Here is a 23,220-nt window from a genome sequence, read left to right on the forward strand (position 1 = left end):
TGTTTATTTATTTGAGAGAGAGAGATTCCACCTAGCATGAGCAGAGGGAGGGGCAGAAGAAGAAGGAGAAGCAGACTCTCCCGTGAGCAGGGAGCATGAGCCAGGGCTCAATCCCAGGAACCTGGGAACATGACCTCTGCTGAAGGCAGATGCTTAACTGACTGAGCCACGCAGGTTCCCAGATACTATAATACATTTTTGAACCAGTGTGTTCTGTGATCAATAGGCTTAAAAATTTGGAATAAGAAGAAGAACATAATCAAAATAGTTTTAAGTGGCTTCATGATTATGTATTTGCTATAAAACTACTTCATTTATGTCTCTCTAGGTTGGCAAATAAACAAGATAAGGAAGGGGCTTTAGGAGAAGCTGATGTGATTGAATGCCTATCTCTGGAAAAATTGGTCAATGAACACAAGTGCCTATGTCAAATAGTAAGTTTTGGGGTTTTTTTGCCCTATGAGATATGCTCCCCATAGTCTGGTTTTTATGGAGGTGATAGGCAATTAAGTGGTAGACAGTTCACAAAATAATTTATCAGTGTCTTAAAATAATTTTTTTTTTACCCAGGAAATCACATTCTCACTCTTCTATTGATATTATTTGCTTTAATGTAACATATGGCTTCTGTTTAGTTGTTACTTTCATAAACTTTCATGATTTCAAAGACTAGATTTGCTTTTTTGTTTAAGATATTGCTGATAGGACTTATTAAGTTATACAAACATGTCATGCTATAAATTTTGTAGATTGGTAAAGTATAAATACAAAATTTAATGATGGGAGAGGTTATAATGAGTTTTGAAAAATTGTATTAGGAGAGTTATCCTACAATCTTACGAAAGGTAGAGGATTTAGTTGTTCATTCTGGTTTCAGAAGATGACCATTAGGCCATCAATCTTAAAACATATTTATTGCTGTAAATTCCCTGGCATATAAGGAGCTAAAAATTTCTGCTTTTTTGTTGTTGTTGTTGTTGTTTTGTTTTGTTTTTTAAGTAGGGGTATTTTTCCTTTAGCAGAACACTTTTGTCTTCCATTTTTTTTTTAAAGATTATTTATTTATTTAGTCATGAGAGACAGAGAGAGAGAGAGAGAGAGACAGGCAGTGGCAGAGGGAGAAGCAGGCTCCCCACAGAGCAGGGAGCTAAATGAAGGACTTGATCCCAGGACTCTAGGATCCTGACCCCAGCTGAAGGCAGTCAGTCTGTGGACTGAGCCACTCAGGTGCCTTTCCATTGAGTTTGTTTAAAATTATAACTGGCGCTGTTTTGACTTCTTGTGTCATAATGTGTCTTACAGTTTACAGATATAATCCATGAAATATTTCACCTTATAGGTACTAATGTTATATTAGTGATCATTGCAAAGATGTCTTTTGTAAATTAAATAAGCAGATGCTTCATATAATTAACTTAATGATTAGTTTTGATTGCATTAATTATACTTAATGGTTTATGAACAGATATTTATGGAGAGCTTTTAGTTTTAATCTTTGAGCCAAACGAATTGGTCTTTTTCAGGAACCTTGTTCTGCTGTCTTAGGATATGGAAAGAAAATTGACAAGTCCATTAAAAAAGGCCTTTATTGGCTGCTACATATCATTGCAAGAGACTTTGATGCCTTACATGAACGCATCCAAAGGGACACAATGGAACAGCGTGCTCTTGAAGAGCAAGAGAAACGAGAAAGGGCTGAACGAGTGCGAAAATTACGGGAAGAGAGGCAAGTAGATTTATTTGTGCCACAGCACACGTGCAAAGTAAAGAACATCACAGCTTTATGAATAACTTTATAGTTTTATCTATCCAGTTTCCTCTTGCTATGTGAAGATACTAGGTAAAGTTTTTATTTCTGTGGATTTTTCTCTATACAAGTTTGGGTAGTAGGATTCTAATTTTCCTAGTGGTGTTATAATAGTTAAATTTATTCCTTAGGTATTATTATACCAGAGCTTGAAGATTTTTATCTCTTCTTTTGAGTACTGTTGGTGTAGTGGTTCTCAATCCATGGGGTGATTTTGCTTCTCAGAGGACATTTGGCAATGTTTCGAGAAATTTTTTACTTGTCAAATGGGGTAGCTGGAGTGCTACTGGCATCTTGTGGGCAGAGGCCAGGGATGCTGCTAAATATCTTGTAATACACAGGACCATATCCCACACAAAGAATTATTGGGCTCAGTACTTCAATAGACTGAGAACTCCTTCTTCAGTCTAAGCAAAGACAGAGGGTAAGCTGTTAGTGGATCTGTCAACTGAAGCAAAATCTGATCTTCTACATTAGTTTTGTCAGAAAGCAGATTAAATTGCAATATCTCAGTATTTTAAAATATGTTTCTTAAAATTATTTAAAAAATATAGTGCTTGAAAGTAAACTTTTAAATGGAATTTAGCAAACTCTGAATTTAAAAAAGGATTATATAAATTCTGTCATAAAATTATAATAATCTGAATGTGTAAGAGAGTACACAGATTTGATTAGAAGTTGAGTTTAATAATTAATGCCATGATTCATCTTTCTTTCTCCACTGGATTGTTATGAGTTAGGGGAGGGGAGAAATGAAAAGATACCTGTATGTATCTCCCCCCCCGCTATATATATATATATATATATATATATATAATTTTTTTTTTTTTTAAAGAGGGAGGGTATAGGGAGAAGCAGAGGGTGAGGGGTAGAGAGAATTCTAAGCAGGCTCCACCCCGAGCATGGAGCCGGATGTGGGGCTGGATCTCACAACCTTGAGATCATGACCTGAGATGAAATCAAGAGTTGGAAACTTAACCAGTTGAGCTGTGCAGATGCCCCAAAACGAAAAGATGTCTTTTTTTTTTTTTTTTTTAAGAGGGAGGGAGAACACAGCATAAGCGTGTGCACACATGCATACATATGCATGAGGGCGGGGGAGGGTCAGAGAATGAGGAAGAGAGAGAATCTTAAGCAGGTTCTGTGCTCAGCATGGAGTCCAGTGCGATGTGGAGCTGTTTCTCAACCATAAGATCATGACCTGAGCTGAAGTCAAGCATTAGACACTTAACCGACTTAACTGGAGCCCCTAAAATGAAAAGAATTTTGAGTGAGTTCCTATAAGATACAAAGTTGTCTTCCATCTATCCAATTTTGGCCTCCCATGTGCTTTTAACATAGTTGTAGTTTGGTAGGCAAGAACCCACTAATTACTCTTGGTGATGGCTTTGTGAGATGCTTCCTTACACTGCTGAGGAAGTCCTCTGATTACTGGTATCTTTCATTTAATTCAGAGAAAGGACTTACATCTTTTTAGAGATGACTCTCCATCCCCACGTGCTCAGTTATATGAGCAGATCATTCATCTAGGTTTTTCTTGATATTAGTGGGAGGTTTTAGTAAATGTGAGAATCTGGTTTTCTCTATCCTAGTGTATCATATTTTCATGATACAAAGCTCAGTACAAGTCATTCAAGGAGATATACCTTTTGTTTTCTGAAGACTTTTTTTTTATTTTCCTCCATTAAGAATGCAAACAAAAAGAACCAAAAAAGTAAAAAGAGTTAGATAAATGAAGTGTAATGTTAGTCTTTTTTTTTTTTTTTTTTTTTTACCTTTTCCATAAAGATATTCTAGATCATGTTATGGCAGGCTTTTCTGTTACCCATTCCTCCTTTCTCCTAGCCATGTAACTTGTGGTCTGAGCCCTGTCCTATTGAGCAAAGAGACTCTGTAATTAAAAGTAAATTGGCATTTAGAAAAGAGTTATTAAAAAACACACACACAAAAAAACCCCATTTTATTTAATTAAATCCAATGGAATAGGTTCAGATATTTTTGAAAAACAGTAAAACATGCTGTTGTTGGTACCTGAAAATAGTATGTCAGTACTAGATTACCTGAAATTATGTAGGAATAAATGAACAACATTAAGAGCAATTACTGTCTTGTAGGTATGTTCATTTACAGAGTGCTTTTACATACAGAGTGCTTTGTCTACACAACACTATGAAGTAGATGTTTTTATCCACATTTATAGGGAAGCTGAGACTTAAAGATCCAGATAGAAGTCCAGGGTCACAGAGGTAATAACTCTTGGCTTCCTTTGTTCAGAATGAATGGATATATCTTTCCATAATAGAACATAATTAATAAATGTCATAGTATTGAGCATTCACATTATCGTACTTACAGTGTAGTTGCAGATCTACAGTACTTATTTTTCTGTCTTTAGCTACTTGTTTTAAAAAGTAATTTATTCTTCATGCCTGGAGCAATGTTAACTATAAATAACAGTGATAGTAACAGTGATAGTGTTTCAGTAGTAACTAATCTGGACATACTTCTTTAATCTAAGTGATATTGGATAATTTAGTTTTATAGTTTTTCTACTTTTACACAGCAATGATTGTTATTCAGCTCATTTGTGACATGTAGCTTGACACAGCCCTGAAGAAGGGTGTTAACTAGAGAACTTATTCATTCGTTAACATCAATGAAGAGGCTGGTGTTTGGGAGGGTAGTTGAGGAATCGATTATATAGAATAATATAGACTGAAATTAAGAAGTCAGTCAAAAAGAATGTTATTTTTGTCAGTATTTCTTTTTTGTGTTAATTCAAAGGATCAACTATGGATTATTACTCAGCCATAAAACATAATGAGGTCTTGCATTTGCAACAGCATGAATGGACCTAGAGGATATTATGCTAAGTGAAGTAAGTCAGACAGAAAAAGACAAATACCATGATTTCACTTACATGTGTAGTTTAAAAACAAACAAAAAACAAAGCAGAAACACACCCATAAGCACAGAGAACAAACTGATGGTTGTTGGGAGAAGGAGAGGTGGACAGGCAGAATGGGTGAAGGGGAGTGGGAGGTATAGGCTTCCATTTACGGAATGAGTAAGTCAGAATGAAAAGTATAGCAGAGAATATTGTAATAGTGTATGGTGACAGTAGCTACACTTGTGAGCATAGCATAATGTATAGACTTGTCAAATCACTATGTTGTACTTCTGAAATTAATGTAATATTGTGTGTCAACTATACTTCAAATAAAAAGTTCAAATGATAATCTTTACATGGGGCTAAGAGGTCATTATCTGCATTAGGATTTCAGAAAGTCTCTCAGTAATTCAAAACCATCTCCAGATGCTTAGTCAATTTAACAGCCTTAAACCTATTGCAAGTGTTCTTAAGCATGGTTCAGCATTTTCTCATAAGGAATTCCAAATTTTTCTCTCAAACAATAGAGAACAAAGAGAGCGAGAGCAGGCGGAACTGAATGGAACCAGCAGCCTAGCTGAGTTGGACCCTGAACCAATTATCGTTAATCCTTTCCAGCCAATAGCATCTGTCATCCTTGAGGTATGGACGGTGGCAAATGTAATTTTTATAACTTAAGTTATGAAGTTGGAAGTTGAGAAAGGAGGTGGGAGAAGTGTTTTACCAGAGATAATTTCTAAAAGAAATTAAATGGATTAATTTTTCTTCTTCTTAAAAGTTCGCTTTTTGATCTAATATGAAAAGGGAAGCTGACTTCTGAATTAACTGAGAATGAAAATAAAGATTGAATGTAGAAACTGTCATTGTTACTGTCCTGATAAATCATTTTTTGGTCACTTATTTCATATGATAGTAATGTATTTACTCTTATTTTCATTGTCTTTCTCCCTGTGTTGCTGTTACTATCCCTTAAAAGTACTGTTTAAATGCTTATGATGCATTTTAGAGTATGTAAATGATTTCCTAATTATTTTCCCAGGATACTTCAGATTGTTTGAAACTATAGTTAAGTTCTTCTATATACAAATATCATTTATTTTAATTTTAATTGTCAGAAGTTTTACCAAAATTAATTTTTAGACTCTAATCAGGAGGGAGTTAAGGGACTATGTGTGTGTGTGTGTGTGTGTGTGTGTGTGTATATCTCTCTCTTTGTTTTCATTTTCTGCTGGTGTCCAGAGTTCACATTGGCCCTGCTTTAATTACCCTCAGCAGCCGTGCCTCCTTAGAGGCAGAGCTTCCTAAATCTCCATTCACTTAGAGCTTAATGTGGCAGCTGGCTTGGTGCTCCCACCTGTACATTCTCCATTCCTCTTCCCCTGTCACTGCCTCCTTCCACACAGGTGCTCATCTGGAAAGGTGGATGATTGTTTCTTCCTTGGGGCTGCTGCTGAGGAGGGAGGCAGCTCCACAGGTAAGAAGATGATTGGATGGTTTTGGTATTGCTTTATTTTGCAGAATAATTGGTAATATGAGATAGTTTGTCTTAAGTAGCTTAGATAACAGAAGGTTAATTGTATTTAATCTTTTTATTAACCCCACTACATTTACCTTAATTATATGCTTTTCTAAGTACATTAAAGGTGTCTTAATAACTTGAGCTATTGATTTATCTCTATCCTATTAAATACTGTGGTTTCCAAGTTTTGTTGTATGTTCTTTAAAGAATACTGATAGAGGAAGGAAATCAAGATTGACTTTTCACTTTGAAACATGCATTTTCTCTATATTTGTAATAAAGCTCACCTTGTACATGATGACTGATTATTTTATAGTATCATGGTTATAAATTACTTAGATGGCCTTAGTGCTTCTACCAACATTGTATATTTGATGATATGAAGATGTGAACAGTAATGGTGTATAGCATAGTATACCTTATATTCAAAGTCCCTGAACCTAATTTGTGGTATGCAGAAAGTACAGACAGTTATTAAGCTTTTAAACTGTTAATTTTAAGAATATGAGCCATAAAGAAAGGAAATAAATGAAAACAAATTACCTAAAGTCTTCTTTTTACTTAGCAAATTTTCTTTTCTTTCCATACAAGTTCTCCTTTAAAATGTTTGCATTTTTGAGAAACTTTACATTCCTTTGATTTTTACCACAGATAATAAAAATTGTGAGGTATTGTTTCTAAAATAGACAGACCAATCAAACCCAGTTATGCATGAGCACTTAGTATGAGATAAAGGTGACATTTCAAATCTTAGAAAAAAGGGAGTTAGAATAATGAACAATTATTTGGAAAAAAGTAAAATTAATGAACAGTGTGTACCAAATTCAACTCTAGAAGACTTAAGTGTGTAAAAAAAAAAAGAATTAAAGTACTAGCATATAGTATAGTTGAACATTTGTATATAGTTGGAGGAGAACTTTGTGTGTGTGTGTGTGTTATGTTAGTCACCATACAGTACATCATTAATTTTTGATGTAGTGTTCCAAGATTCATTGTTTACATGTCTCACCCAGTGCTCCATGCAATACATGCCCTCCTTAATACCTACCACCAGGCTCACCCATCCTGCCCATTCCCCTCCCCTCTAAAATCCTCAGTTTGTTTCTGAGTCTACAGTCTCTCATGGTTAACAGTCAAGCCACAAATCATGAAATGAAAAACAGTTCAGTCTTCTTATATCAATTTTTAAACATCTCTTCTACGAAGTTAAAGGCAAAGAACAAACCTTAATAAGAAATTTTTGAGACATGTAAGACAAAAAAAAACCTTTAAAAATTCCTATGAAAATAATGAGAATCTAATAGAAAAAAAGGTTTTGAGTTACCATGGATAGTTCCCGACAGAAAAAAATAAAAATGACAATAAAGTTACTTAATAGTTCATCTTCACTAGCAGTAAAGAATAATTAAATTGAATTAAACTAACACTGAGGTAAAAATACATATATATTAGTTTGGTGGTCATGTTAAAAAGACTGATGATAATATATAGGTATTGAAAAAGATATATCTCTCCTAACACTGCCTGGAGTGTAAATTGACTTAAACTTTTCTAAAGGGCAGTGTGTTACCCAATATGTACTGATCCAATAGTTCCAGTGTTAGGAATTTATTCTAAAAAAACAATTCAATAATTGTATTTCTTAGGATGAAAAATTGAAAATAATTTGTCTCTTCATTAGGAGTTGGTAAATTAAGTTATGCTATAACCATTCAAAATGATAATATAATTGATGAAAGTAGTAATGGCTAATGCATATAGCATTATATAACACATATAGCTAACACTTTATTGTGGGTCAGGTACTATTCTAAGCACTTCATGTATTCATTGACAAGGAAAGGAATATATATTCTTAAGTAAAAATATCAAGTCTTTTTTGTTTAAAAAACAAATGCATAAATATGTATATAAAGCGAGACATCCAGTCACATTTATGTATGTTTGTGGGTGGTATATGTCTGTACGTGTGTGGGTAGGAAAAGAAAAACACCTCTTAGTAATTGTGCACCAAACAGAGATCATTTCTTAATTGTGGAATTACTGGTAATATTTGTTTCTTTGTTTTCTTTATACTATCTGTGTTTTCTGAAATTTTACTGATTACCAATTAGTATGCTTTAATGATATAATTAACAAGTAATTTTTTAATAGAAGTATCACAGTACCCCAAAGTTATAGAATGCTTTTGGATTATAAGATTTCTTCCTTAAAACTATTTCTTCCTTAAAACTATTTCTTCCTTAGATAACCAGAAGATTAAAAATGATATATTTCATTTTTGTTAGAATGAAAGAAAACTTGAAAAAGAAAAAAAGAGACAAAATATGGAGAAAGACAGTGATGGCGGCCCCCTGAATCATAAAGTGGAGCATGAGCAAATAGAGACACAAAGCCAGATCAGTGACAGTAGCCAAAAAAACCATGAGCTTGGAATAGTAGAAAATTATAAGGAGGCATTAACACAGCAGTTGGAGAATGAAGATGAGACAGACCAGCGGTCATCAGAATCAGGTGATAAATCTAGTTATTAAAAATATATGTATTTATACATATATACACACATAAGACTTACCAGTACATGTCTCATTTTTCATGATTATTTTCACAGAAAATGTACTGTTATATTTTTTGTCTCTAGTTGTAGTATTTGTCATGGTTTTCTCATGGTTTTGAGTTTCTTGTTAGTGAATTTGCTAACTTTTGTTTTTATTCATAATGCCTTAAAATGTAGTCCTTTGTACTCTGAAAAACAGTCTGAGGGGTTTGAAGTGGCGGGGGGGTGGGAGGTTGGGGTACCAGGTGGTGGGTATTATAGAGGGCACAGCTTGCATGGAGCACTGGGTGTGGTGAAAAAATAATGAATACTGTTTTTCTGAAAATAAATAAATTGGGAAAAAAAAAAAAAAAAAAAAAATGTAGTCCTTTGTAATTTAAAAGAATTTCAACAGAAAATTCTGTTTCCAGTTTTATTTCATGAACTTGGAATATAGCATAGTCTCAGGAATCCTTGGAATGTATTTAACCTTGAAGATACTTTGATGGGGTTTTTTTGAGTTTTATTTTAAACTTCGTAATGCTACAGTCAGCATCATTTCTTTTATTGACTTGTTATTTCTGCAGAATACAGACATACTCAGTTGAACATTTTTAAAGTCAGTAGCCATTTTACTCTTATTTTAATATACAAAATCTTCAATTCATAATTGCTTTTCTTTCTCTAAGTGGCTATGTGATTTAACAGGAATTCCTGTCTTTGGTATCATAGAGAGAATCAGACCACTTGAGATAGAATCAGGGTATTTGTTATATTACACTGTATTGTTTTTAATCTTAGTTTCCTCATCTCTAAAGGGAGATTTAGCATCATTTTTTTTTCCACAAGGTTTTAAGGTTACTTAAAATAAAAATAACCCTATAGTGTTCCTAGGGCAGAGCCTGACACATGACCCAATGATCATTACTTCCTTATGACTTTCAGTTAGCAGTATAGTTTCATTATATATAAGAATTTTTGTACAATGTCAGGAAGGTTATGAAAATAAGATCATAATCCCTGAGGTTCAGTTTAGCTAACAGATATTGTGCTGTATAAAAAATTAGATTTGAAAGTTATACCTTTTATAAATTAGGAAGGTAGGACAGCCATATTCTTACCCATGTAGTTCTGTTAACAGAGTTAAACAGAAAGTAGATTTCAAGTGGCCTCTCAATATATTGAAAGGACTTTTGAACACTAATGCTCTTTGTTAAAGAGCAGAAGATTTGACAGATTATTTGAAAGTACAGCATGGGAAGATTTAAGATAGTCAATCATATAACTATAGTAATAATATGTTTTATGCTATAGAATATAGCTTCAGATTTATTATTTAATGCAGGATTATGTTATTTAACATAACAATCCTATGGTATATTATTCCCATTATTTTGAATAGGAAATCAGGGACTTGGAGAGATTGAGTTACTTGGTTAAGATCATACATCTCATCTGTGGCTGGGCTGAGAGCCTGCTTCATACCATCTGCCCTTTATCCTGTGCTCTTCGTCACCCTGAACTATTCCCATCTTGAAATACTGCATGGTTCTGGACTCTTTCCTTTTTCTTAGCTGTTAAACTTAGGGTTTAATTGTAAAATGATGTCTTTGTTTTTCTCTGGAGTAAAATGTCTCAAATGACACAAGTAATTTATTTAGAAAAATAATGTCTTTCTAAACATGTTTATATTTCTCACTGCTTTGTAGATTTCATAGATGTTGGCTATTTCTCATATAACAGATAATTCACATTTTACTAAATGTATTACATAATATGTAAATTAAGCAGCTGGGATTGTCAATTAAAATATTTCAATAATTTTAGTGTTTGGTTATTTAACTATTATGCCTTACCAGTTTTCATTGTTAAAATTTGCATGTTAATGACATAAATTTCCTTAAATTGTTTGTAAGTACTTAAGTGAGAATCTGTAGTTTATTTTTTAGAACACAGACTCAATTCTGCAGTTTCTAATACTGTGATTTTGCATAACTTATCTGGGTTTATTTCAGTGGGTAACATATATAAATTTGATTGGGGTCTTTTTTCACATTTCAAAGAATTATTTTTGAACTGTTTATACCTGGAATCCATTCCATATATTCTAACTGAGAGAAATCAACATCTCTGTCCTTTCTCTGGGCTAGTCTTAGTTTCATGAACATCCCTGCAATTAAACAATTATATTTACTTGATATGACATTTGGAAAAAATGTAAGTTACTTTTGGAATGGTGAACTTTTTTTGTATTTTAATAACTCATAAAATTCAAAATACAGGCTTTTTGCTGTTTGTATCATATTAATTATTCAATAAGTAATCATTTAAAAAAATTTACTCTTAGTAAAGGCAGATTTACATTTCATTACTGCTAATAAGTTCCAAAGTTGAAGATGTAGTTTTCTAGTAAGGATAGTATGAATAGAAATTCTAGGTCCATTCTTTTTCTTATAGAAGTTTTTGTTTTCTCAGAGGCATATAGTTCCATGTTTATATTCTTTTAGATAACAGTAAAAAGAAAACTAAGAAACTAAGAATAAAAAGGAGTCACCGTGTAGAGCCTGTTAATACAGATGACTCTGCTCCTAAGAGTCCAACACCACCCCCACCGCCTCCTCCTGGTGAGTAAATTGATATTGATACTAAATTTAGGAATACTGCTTTAAACAGTAAGGAAAAATAAAGAAATTTTGTGGTTTTATTCAATATGTTTACTCTTGTGAATTTATGATAAAGGAAGTTTTCTATGTTACTTTGTTCAAAATTTATTATAAGTATATATTTCCTTTTTTTAATCAGAAAAAAGGTGTTTTCTAAAAGTAGAAAATAGTGTGTAAAATTACTAAGAACACTTTACCCAACCACTTCCTAGAATGGATTCAAGTCCTACTTGAAATATCAGTCCCCAAATTGCTAAAAGGAATTTAAATTTAATGAATGGATGGCTAATGGAAGTTTTTAAAAAGTTAGATCTTTCATGCTGTAAGTTATCATTTGAAAGCAAGATATGTGAATTTTTCCAATATATTTCCAACATACATACTGACTTTCTAAATTATCCTGAGGATTAAAAGGAATATTGCATGTATAACACTGGTATGTGCTAACTGCATGGTGATTGTGAGAAATTTCTCAGTACTAGGCACAATACCTAACACACCATAGGTGCTCAATAAATATCTAAATGTATATATTTATAGTGTCCTTTTAACCCTGTTAGAAGGCTTTAGGTGGTAACATTTTAAGACTCGTTTCTAATATTTCATTTATTAGTAAACATTTGTTTTAGCCTTTGCTAGGGCTTGGAATAGTAGCCTATGGTAATTTTTGATGGTGGGGAAGATGCTTATATTTTTGACTAAAGATAAGTAAAAACTTAAAGCAGATGTTACCGGCCTATAATTACACTTCTAATTAAAAACTATTTCAAATAGCTTTGTGGTTATTCCATACTGTGTCATTCAATATACATATATGACTTGACATCGAATATTATTACATTCCTGTCAAGGGATGGATCCTCTCAACAGACCTAAAGAGACATTGTTTAACAGTGTTTTAAAATCTTTTTCTCTTTCCTTAGTTGGCTGGGGAACCCCCAAAGTCACTAGACTTCCAAAACTTGAGCTTCTTGGTGAAACACGTCATAATGGTAATGCAAAAGGATCAGTTTTCAAGTATACGTATTACATCCACTTTTCTTTACCTCACTACTTCAACAAATTTTTATTTTTGGAAGGCTTTCAAGTTCACAACTATCCTTTTTCATTATACTTCACTTTTTTCATTTTATTTAATTTTTTTATACTTTAGTGCCTTTTACCTCCATATAATTTGTTTACCTTGGAATACAGATGTAAAAATAATCATAGTTCATGTTTATCCACTATATATTTATGTAAAGTGGTATGAAAAGTGAACAGTTACAAAGAGACATACAATTATATATAGTGTTAAAAACAGCATTGTCCTATATGTGCTCAGTATACTCTGTGATAATGTCACTTTAATGGTTTTTTCTCTGTTTCTAATGAGACCCAGCTACTGAATATTAAAGTCAAGTAAAGATTAACACAATTTGTAAAATCAGAGACTAAACTAACAAACCAAATAAGGTTCAGCAAAATTGAAAGTTACTAAAGGCTTATAGACTCAAGAAAATAGTTTTCTTTGGATTAAATTAACATAAGGTATAATCTCGTGAATATATGGCATTAGAATTCCATAAGTGGAAAACTAGAGAAGGGACAGTTGGGTATAGAGAACTGCCTGATACAGCAGACTGAAGTTCTGATTTCAGACCATCAGCTCAGGCTTTTTTTTTTTTTTTAAGATTTTATTTATTTATTTGACAGACAGAGATCACAAGTAGTCAGAGAGGCAGGCAGAGAGAGGAGGAAGCAGGCTCCCTGCTGAGCAGGGACTTTATCCCAGGACCCTGGGATCATGACCTGAGCCGAAGGCAGAGGCTTTAACCCACTGAGTCACCCAGGTGCCCCAGCTCAGGCTCTTTCAGTAAAATGTTTCTAGAATGCAAAAAGGTAATTTTGTGTATTGTAGCTCAATAAAGTTCTCCATCAAGAGTACCTGGTTCCCTTTTTGATGGCTCTGTTTATCTACCTCTAGAGCTTGGATACCTAAGGAGATCCTTTTACCAGGAAAGAAAGTCAGAAGTTTAACATTTACAAAAAACATTATCATGTAACTTGAAATTATGTCAAACTTTATAAAATATTTTTATTCAAAAAGTACATAAATACTCTTTTTCAGAATACTTTAGGTCTGTAATGCAATACATCTTTCATTATCATTAGTGAAAATGAAAGGATTTTTTTCATTTCTAAATACAGAAAAGTTTGTTCTTAGACTGTATCAAAATTATAATGAAGTCACATATGTGATTGAATTTATATCATGTTTTTATTGACTGTAATATGTTAGTTCATGTTTAATGATACATTGTATACGTTAGCACACATTTTCAGTTTAAATATTCCCTGTGTTATTAAAAATTAGGTAAAGTTAATATACATATGTATGTATATGTACACATATATAGAAAAATACTTATTTCTCATAGGACAGACATTTTTTCTCTTACTGAATTTCAGGTATCCAAAAAGCAATGTTTTTGTATTTGATACCACCTAAGATATTGGTGATACCAAGATGAGTAAGATATAAATTCTGTGTTTCTTTAGATCCTGGTCTAATAGAAAAGAGAATATTTGAGCTTACTGTAGTGTATGTGACAATCCATAGTATACAGTAATAAGTTCTCTGGTGTGGAATTAGAGTACTGCACACAAACGTCGTGGACAGTTAGTCAAAGTGGTATACAACTGTGTCTTCAAAGAAGGAGAAGTCAGTAAGCAGAAGAAACAGGCTATTCAAAGGTAGAGGGTTTGGAAAGGGTTGCTTATTGAAAAATAACGTTTCTTGTGATTGGAGCTTAGATTCACGTAGATAGAGTGAGTAAGAAAGAGGACATTTGAAGTTAGAGAGTTGAAACTGGAATTATGGCTTAGAGTCAGATTGTGAACCTCAAATATATACATTAAGATGTCTGGTGGACCTGTAATAATTTTCCAAGAGACACTGTACATTTTTGAGCAGGGAAGTAATGTTACTGGAGGTGTTGTTGAGGAAAGTAATTTTTGTCACAGGAAAAGTACAGACTTGCTGGTGGCCACACTTGAGGTAAGGATCCCATCAAAGTGGGCTATTCTGGTAGTCACAATGAGAAGTAAGGAATGGAAATTGGAATGGAGAGTAAATAATGTATGCAGGAAATATCTTAACAATTATAGTAAGTAATATTTGATGAATGAATGTATGGACCAAGGGAAGGAGGAATGGAGGATTGTTTACTCAAGCAGCTGGAAGGTTGGTTGTGTCTCTAATATTGAAAATACTTGAGGAAGGAAACCTCCTTTGGAGGTGTCTGTAGGCTCATCTATTTGGAAAAGTCTCTTGGCCAATACAGGTAAGATTCAAGAGAGCAGGAGAAAAGAAGGGACTCAGGTGAGTGGAGGGTTTACAGATTTATTTTATTTCATTTTATTTATTTATTTTTTTTGTCACATCTCATAATAGGATTTCTTTAACCATAATAAATTCTCTGTAATCTTTACTGAATGAATTCAGGAGGGGATGTTAGTTTCTTGTTTCTGAAGGAAATTTTGTAGAATGAGGAGAAAAGAAGTAATGGTAGTATTCAGGGGGAACATATTTAAGGGCAAGTGGAAAAATGTCAAAAATAGGTTGAGGGCGCCTGGGTGGCTCAGTGGGTTAAGCCGCTGCCTTCGGCTCAGGTCATGATCTCGGGGTCCTGGGATCGAGTCCCGCATCGGGCTCTCTGCTCAGCGGGGAGCCTGCTTCCTCCTCCTTCTTCCTCTACCTGCCTCTCTGCCTACTTGTAATCTCTCTCTGTCAAATAAATAAATAAAATCTTTAAAAAAAAATAGGTTGAGAAGGTTGTTTTTTGTTTGTGCTCACTTTCCTGTGTTTGTTTTTAATTTAGAATTTCTGAGAAAGAGTTGTAATAAATTAGTTAAGTTTAAGACCACCATTTCCTAATATTTTAGTCAGTTTTCAATATATATCAGTAAATGTAGCTTACCAGAGCAGAGAAGAAAACACTATAACTTCACAAGTTTTAAAATATTTTTTTTCTTCCCATAAATTTTTTTTAATTTTTTTATTTTTTATAAACATTAATATATTTTTATCCCCAGGGGTACATGTCTGTGAATCGCCAGGTTTACACACTTCACAGCACTCACCAAAGCACATACCCTCCCCAATGTCCATAATCCCACTCCCCTTCTCCCAACCTCCCTCCCCCAAGAAACCCTAGTTTGTTTTGTGAGATTAAGAGTCACTTATGGTTTGTCTCCCTCCCAATCCCATCTGGTTTCATTTATTCTTCTCCTACCCACTTAAGCCCCCATGTTGCATCACCTCTTCCTCATATCAGGGAGATGATATGATAGTTGTCTTTCTCCACTTGACTTATTTTGCTAAGCATGATACGCTCTAGTTCCATCCACGTTGTCGCAAATGGCAAGATTTCATTTCTTTTGATGGCTGCATAGTATTCCATTGTGTATATATACCACTTCTTCTTTATCCATTCATCTTTTGATGGACATCTTGGTTCGTTCCATAGTTTGGCTATTGTGGACATTGCTGCTATAAACATTCGGGTGCACGTGCCCCTTCAGATCACTACGTTTGTATCTTTAAGGTAAATATCCAGTAGTGCAATTGCTGGGTCATAGGGCAGTTCTATTTTCAACATTTTGAGGAACCTCCATGCTGTTTTCCAAAGTGGTTGCACCAGCTTGCATTCCCACCAACAGTGTAGGAGGGTTCCCCTTTCTCTGCATCCTCGCCAGCATCTGTTATTTCCTGACTTCTTTATTTTAGTCATTCTGACTGGTGTGAGGTGATATCTCATTGTGGTTTTGATTTGTATTTCCCTGATGCTGAGTGATGTGGAGCACTTTTTCATGTGTCTGTTGGCCATCTGGATGTCTTCTTTGCAGAAATGTCTGTTCATGTCCTCTGCCCATTTCTTGATTGGATTATTTGTTCTTTGGGTGTCAAGTTTGCTAAGTTCTTTATAGATTTTGGACACTAGTCCTTTATCTGATATGTCGTTTGCAAATATCTTCTCCCCTTCTGTCAGTTGTCTTTTGGTTTTGTTAACTGTTTCCTTTGCTGTGCAAAAGCTTTTGATCTTGATGAAATCCCAATAGTTCATTTTTGCCCTTGTTTCCCTTGCCTTTGGTGATGTTCCTAGGAAGATGTTGCTGTGGCTAAGGTCGAAGAGGCTGCTGCCTGTGTTCTCCTCAAGGATTTTGATGGATTCCTTTCTCACATTGAGGTCCTTCATCCATTTTGAGTCTATTTTTGTGTGTGGTGTAAGGAAATGGTCCAATTTCATTTTTCTGCACGTAGCTGTCCAATTTTCCCAACACCATTTATTGAAGAGGCTGTCTTTTTTCTATTGGACATTCTTTCCTGCTTTGTCGATTAGTTGACCATAGAGTTGACGGTCTATTTCTGGGCGCTCTATTCTGTTCCATTGATCTATGTGTCTGTTTTTGTGCCAGTACCATGTTGTCTTGATGATGACAGCTTTGTAATAGAGCTTGCAGTCCAGAATTGTGATGCCACCAACTTTGACTTTCTTTTTCAATATTCCTTTGGCTATTCGAGGTCTTTTCTGGTTCCATATAAATTTTAGGATTATTTATTCCATTTCTTTGAAAAAATGGATGGTATTTTGATAGGAATTGCATTAAATGTGTAGATTGCTTTAGGTAGCATAGACATTTTCACAGTATTTATTCTTCCAATCCAGGAGCATGGAACATTTTTCCATTTCTTTGTGTCTTCCTCAATTTCTTTCATGAGTACTTTATAGTTTTCTGAGTATAGACTCTGTGCCTTTTTGGTTAGGTTTATTCCTAGGTATCTTATGGTTTGAGGTGCAATTGTAAACGGGATTGACGCCTTAATTTCTCTTTCTTCTGTCTTGTTGTTCGTGTAGAGAAATGCAACTGATTTCTGTGCATTGATCTTATATCCTGACACTTTACTGAATTCCTGTACAAGTTCTAGCAGTTTTGGAGTGGAGTCTTTTGGGTTTTCCACATAGAGTATCATATCATCTGCGAAGAGTGATAATTTGACTTCTTCTTTGCCGTTTTGGATGCCTTTAATTTCCTTTTGTTGTCTGATTGCTGAGGCTAGGACTTCTAGTACTATGTTGAATAGCAGTGGTGATAATGGACATCCCTGCCATGTTCCTGACGTTAGTGGAAAAGCTTTCAGTTTTTCTCCATTGAGAACGATATTTGCGGTGGGTTTTTCATAGATGGCTTTGATAATATTGAGGTATGTGCCCTTTATTCCTACACTTTGAAGAGTTTTGATCAGGAAGGGATGCTGTACTTTGTCAAATGCTTTTTCAGCATCTATTGAGAGTATCATATGGTTCTTGTTCTTTCTTTTATTGATGTGTTGTATCCCATTGACTGATTTGCGGATGTTGAACCAACCTTGCAGCCCTGAAATAAATCCCACTTGGTCGTGGTGAATAATCCTTTTAATGTACTGCTGAATCCTATTGGCTAGTATTTTGGTGAGAATTTTCGCATCTGTGTTCATCAAGGATATTGGTCTATAGCTCTCTTTTTTGATAGGATCCTTGTCTTGTTTTGGGATCAAGATGAAGCTGGCCTCATAAAATGAGTTTGGAAGTTTTCCTTCTATTTTTATTTTTTGGAACAGTTTCAGGAGAATAGGAATTAGTTCTCTAAATGTTTGGTAGATTTCCCCCGGGAAGCCGTCTGGCCCAGGGCTTTTGTTTGTTTGGAGATTTTTAATGACTGTTTCAATCTCCTTACTGGTTATGGGTCTGTTCAGGCTTTCTATTTCTTCCTTGTTCAGTTGTGGTAGTTTATATGTTTCTAGGAATGCATCCATTTCTTCCAGATTGTCAAATTTGTTGGCGTAGAGTTGCTCATAGTATGTTCTTATAATAGTTTGTATTTCTTTGGTGTTAGTTGTGATCTCTCCTCTTTCATTCATGATTTTATTTATTTGGGTCCTTTTTCTTTTCTTTTTGATAAGTCTGGCCAGGGGTTTATCAATTTTATTAATTCTTTCAAAGAACCAGCTCCTAGTTTCGTTGATTTGTTCTATTGTTTTTTTGGTTTCTATTTCATTGATTTCTGCTCTGATCTTTATGATTCTCTTCTCCTGCTGGGTTTAGGGTTTCTTTCTTGTTCTTTCTCCAACTCCTTTAGGTGTAGGGTTAGGTTGTATACCTGAGACCTTTCTTGTTTCTTGAGAAAGGCTTGTACCGCTATATATTTTCCTCTCAGGACTGCCTTTGTTGTGTCCCACAAATTTTGAGCCATTGTATTTTCATTATCGTTTGTTTCCATGATTTTTTTCAATTCTTCTTTAATTTCCTGGTTGACCCATTCATTCTTTAGAAGGATGCTGTTTAGTCTCCATGTATTTGGGTTCTTTCCAAACTTCCTCTTGTGGTTGAGTTCTAGCTTCAGAGCATTGTGGTCTGAAAATATGCAGGGAATGATCCCAATCTTTTGATACCGGTTGAGTCCTGATTTAGGACCGAGGATGTGATCTATTCTGGGGAATGTTCCATGTGCACTAGAGAAGAATGTGTATTCTGTTGCTTTGGGATGAAATGTTCTAAATATATCTGTTATGTCCATCTGGTCCACTGTGTCATTTAAGTCCTTTATTTACTTGTTGATCTTTTGCTTGGATGATCTGTCCATTTCAGTGAGGGGAGTGTTAAAGTCCCCTACTATTATTGTATTATTGTTGATGTGTTTTTTTGATTTTGTTATTAATTGGTTTATATAGTTGGCTGCTCCCATGTTGGGGGCATAGACATTTAAAATTGTTAGATTTTCTTGTTGGACAGACCCTTTGAGTATGATATAGTGTCCTTCCTCATCTCTTAGTATAGTCTTTGGCTTAAAATCTAATTGATCTGATAGAAGGATTGCCACTCCTGCTTTCTTCTGATGTCCATTAGCATGGTAAATTCTTTTCCACTCCCTCACTTTAAATCTGGAGGTGTCTTCGGGCTTAAAATGAGTTTCTTGGAGGCAACATATAGATGGGTTTTATTTTTTTATCCATTCTGATACCCTGTGTCTTTTGATTGGGGCATTTAGCCCATTAACATTCAGGGTAACTATTGAGAGATATGATTTTAGTGCCATTGTATTGCCTGTAAGGTGACTGTTACTGTATATTGTCTCTGTTTCTTTCTGTTCTACTACTTTTAGGCTCTCTCTTTGCTTAGAGGACCCCTTTCAATATTTCCTGTAGAGCTGGTTTGGTGTTTGCAAATTCTTTCAGTTTTTGTTTGTCCTGGAAGCTTTTAATCTCTCCTTCTATTTTCAATGATAGCCTAGCTGGATATAGTATTCTTGGCTGCATGTTTTTCTCATTTAGTCCTCTGAATATATCATGCCAGCTCTTTCTGGCCTGCCAGGTCTCTGTGGATAAGTCTGCTGCCAGTCTAATATTTTTACCATTGTATGTTACAGACTTCTTTTCCCGGGCTGCTTTAAGGATTTTCTCTTTGTCACTAAGACTTGTAAATTTTACTATTAGGTGACGGGATGTGGGCCTATTCTTATTGATTTTGAGGGGCGTTCTCTGAACCTCCTGAAATTGGATGCTCGTTCCCTTTGTCATATTGGGGAAATTCTTCCCAATAATTCTCTCCAGTATACCTTCTGCTCCCCTCTCTTTTTCTTCTTCTTCTGGAGTTCAATTTTTCTAATGTTTCGTCTTATGGTGTCACTTATCTCTCGAATTCTCCGCTCATAGTCCAGTAGCTGTTTGTCCCTCTTTTGCTCACTTTCTTTATTCTCTGTCATTTGGTCTTCTATATCGCTAATTCTTTCTTCTGCCTCATTTATCCTAGCAGTGAGAGCCTCCATTTTTGATTGCACCTCATTAATAGCTTTTTTTATTTCAACTTGTTTAGATTTTAGTTCTTTTCTTTCTCCAGAAAGGGCTTTTATATCTCCCAAGAGGGTTTCTCTAATATCTTCCATGCCTTTTTCGAGCCCGGCTAGAACCTTGAGAATTGTCATTCTGAACTCTAGATCTGACGTATTACCAGCGTCTGTATTGATTAGGTCCCTAGCCTTCGGTACTGCTTCTTACTCTTTTTTTTGTGGTGAATTTTTTTGCCTTGTCATTTTGTCCAGATAAGAGTATATGAAGGAGCAAATAAAATACTAAAAGGGTGGCAGCAACCCCAGGAAAATATGCTTTAACCAAATCGTGAGGTGGGAGAAAGGGGATAAAAAGAGGTTCAGAAAGAAAGAAAGAAAAAACAAAGAAAAAAAAAGGGAAAAGAAAAGAATTAAAAAAAGGAAACGAATGAAGAAAAGTATAAAAAAGAAAAAAATAGGGACGCCTGGGTGGCGCAGTTGGTTAAACGACTGCCTCCGGCTCAGGGCGTGATCCTGGAGTCCCAGGATCGAGTCCCACATCAGGCTCCCAGCTCCATGGGGAGTCTGCTTCGCTCTCTGACCTTCTCCTCGCTCATTCTCTCTCTCACTGTCTCTCTCTCTCAAATAAATAAAATAAAATCTTTAAAAAAAAAATAAAATAAATCCTTTAAAAAAAAAAGAAAAGAAAAAAATATGTATATTAGATAAACTAATTAAAAACATTAAAAAAGAAAAGGGTAAAAGTTAAAAAAAATTTAGAAGAATGAAAAAGAAAAAAAATTAAATTAACTGCAAGCCATGATTTCCATGCTTTGCTTTCTCCTCCTCTGGAATTCTGCTGCTCTCCTTGGTATTGAAACTGTACTCCTTGGTAGGTGAACTTGGTCTTGGCTGGATTTCTCATTGATCTTCTGGGGGAGGGGCCTGTTGTAGTGATTCTCAAGTGTCTTTGCCCCAGGCGGAATTGCAATGCCCTACCAGGGGCCGGGCTGAGTACTCTGCTCAGGTTTGCTTTCAGGAGATTTTGTTCCCTGAGCGCTTTCCGTAGAGTTCCGGAGGACGGGAATACAAATGGCGGCCTCCTGGTCTCCGGCCTGGAGGAGCCGAGAGTCCGGGGCCCCACTCCTCAGTGTGCCCTCAGAGAACAGCACCCAGTAACTCCTGTCTGCCTGACCTCCGGTCGTGCCCTGAGCAAACCAAGTCTGCGACCAGTTCAAGGTAACTCCGAGCTGGGAGCTCACTGGCCTCTGTAGCCGGCTTCCCCGTTCCATTACCCGCAAGCTCTGCGACACTCAGACACCTCCAATCCTTCTGTGACCCTGCGGGACCTGAGGCCACGCTGACCTTGCGTGGGCTTCACCCCGTTTTAGCCTCTGGAGCAATGTACCTCAGCGGAACAGACTTTTTTTTTTTTTTTTAAATATTTTATTTATTTATTTGACAGATAGAGAGATCACAAGTAGACAGAGAGGCAGGCAGAGAGAGAAGGGGAAGCCCCGCTGAACAGAGAGCCCGATGCGGGGCTTGATCCCAGGATCCTGGGATCATGACCTGAGCCACCCAGGTGCCCCGGAACAGACTTAAAAGTCCTGTATGTGTGCTTTGTTGCTCTGCCGCTTTCCAGGAGCTGGCCCCTCCCCCCGGGGTCTCTCTTCCCGTTGCTTTGGATTCACTTCTCCGCCAGTCCTACCTTTCAGAAAGTGGTTGCTTTTCTGTTTCTAGAATTGCTATTCTTCTCTTTGATCTGCCGATGGATTAGCAGGTGTTTGCAATCTTTAGGTAAGCTATCTAGCTGATCATCTCCTGCTAGCTGAAGTAGTCTCAGCCTGCTACTTCTCCGCCATCTTGACTCCTCCCCCTCTTCCCATAAATTTTAAGTCAAAGTATACCTAACCTGGATTAAAAAAAAAAAAAAAAACGTACAGTCAACTCTACTTTCATTAATGGAGAAGAATGCAGGTATAATTAAAAATTCTAATAAAAAACCTTAAATTTATTTTTAGAGTTTTTCATGGGATCTTCAGTGGAGATGCTGATAGCCGCCAATTTTATAATTGCATCCTCCTCTTTTCTCTAATTGTATACACATTTCTTTGCATTTGTTGGAAGGCAAGTAAACAACAGATACATAATGAACTAGAATACTAATTAAAAGTTAAGTGCAAATGGCATAGCACTTAAAATTTACTGGGATGAAAAACAATTTTTTATAGTTATACTGAGAATTTTTAAAGCAGATTCATACCTTTTCTTTGCTAATAGACATTTGTTTTGTTAGCAGTTTGATTTTACTTTTCTAATTATTGTCTGTATACTTGTTCAGTGTAACAAGTAAGACATGCATGGAGAAAGGAGACTTAAAAAGAGAATGTGTTTACTATATAAACACTCTCAACCCATACTTAATTAACATGTTGTGTGTTATACATTATGAGAAATAGATCAAGGATTCTGTTAGCTAGAAATACCAAATGCACTAAACAAAAGAATATTTCTAATCTTAAAATGTGAATGAAGATAAAATTTTGTATGCAGTTTTATTACCCTTCAATTTGGTGTTTAAAAAGTTTGAAGCTCTTTGTAAAAATGTGTGTTAGCAATTAAGTTGATTTATTATCAGTTAGTGCCCAGTTATTATCAGTTGGGTACTAACATCGACTTATATCCCTTACAGTTAAGACAATAAGAAACATACTTTGTATAGAATGATTTTATTTTCTGGCAAGAAATAATACAGAATCCTTACCTCAAAAATAAAATAACTTCTTGGGAGGGAGAAAGATAATTCTTGCCGTGTGTATGTGATATCTCTTTTTAGGAGTATACTTTTAAATTCTAAAAGTATAACATATTAGGAAGTATACGCACCTTGGGTTAATTTTGAGTTCTGTTATGTATTAAACTTCTCATTAAGTTTGATTTTAAGAAATTAGAAAA

At 35.1% G+C, this 23,220-nt stretch overlaps 1 protein-coding gene across 3 annotated transcripts in view; it reads left to right on the forward strand.

Moving 5' to 3' along the window:
• ARL13B (ADP ribosylation factor like GTPase 13B) overlaps window positions 1-23,220 on the forward strand; it is a 75,609-nt gene that overhangs the window by 46,194 nt on the left and 6,195 nt on the right. For 2 of the 3 annotated variants that reach the window (XM_044251176.1, XM_044251175.1), the window contains 6 exons: window positions 329-434; window positions 1,524-1,726; window positions 5,225-5,339; window positions 8,505-8,730; window positions 11,260-11,376; window positions 12,339-12,407. In XM_044251176.1, coding sequence (XP_044107111.1) covers window positions 329-434; window positions 1,524-1,726; window positions 5,225-5,339; window positions 8,505-8,730; window positions 11,260-11,376; window positions 12,339-12,407 — 836 coding nt within the window. The remainder of the gene's footprint in view (window positions 1-328; window positions 435-1,523; window positions 1,727-5,224; window positions 5,340-8,504; window positions 8,731-11,259; window positions 11,377-12,338; window positions 12,408-23,220) is intronic. The other variant, XM_044251177.1, reaches the window with a different exon arrangement.

This window comes from Neovison vison, chromosome 6 (genome assembly GCF_020171115.1).
Source record: "Neovison vison isolate M4711 chromosome 6, ASM_NN_V1, whole genome shotgun sequence".
Taxonomy (NCBI): Eukaryota; Metazoa; Chordata; class Mammalia; order Carnivora; family Mustelidae; genus Neogale; species Neogale vison.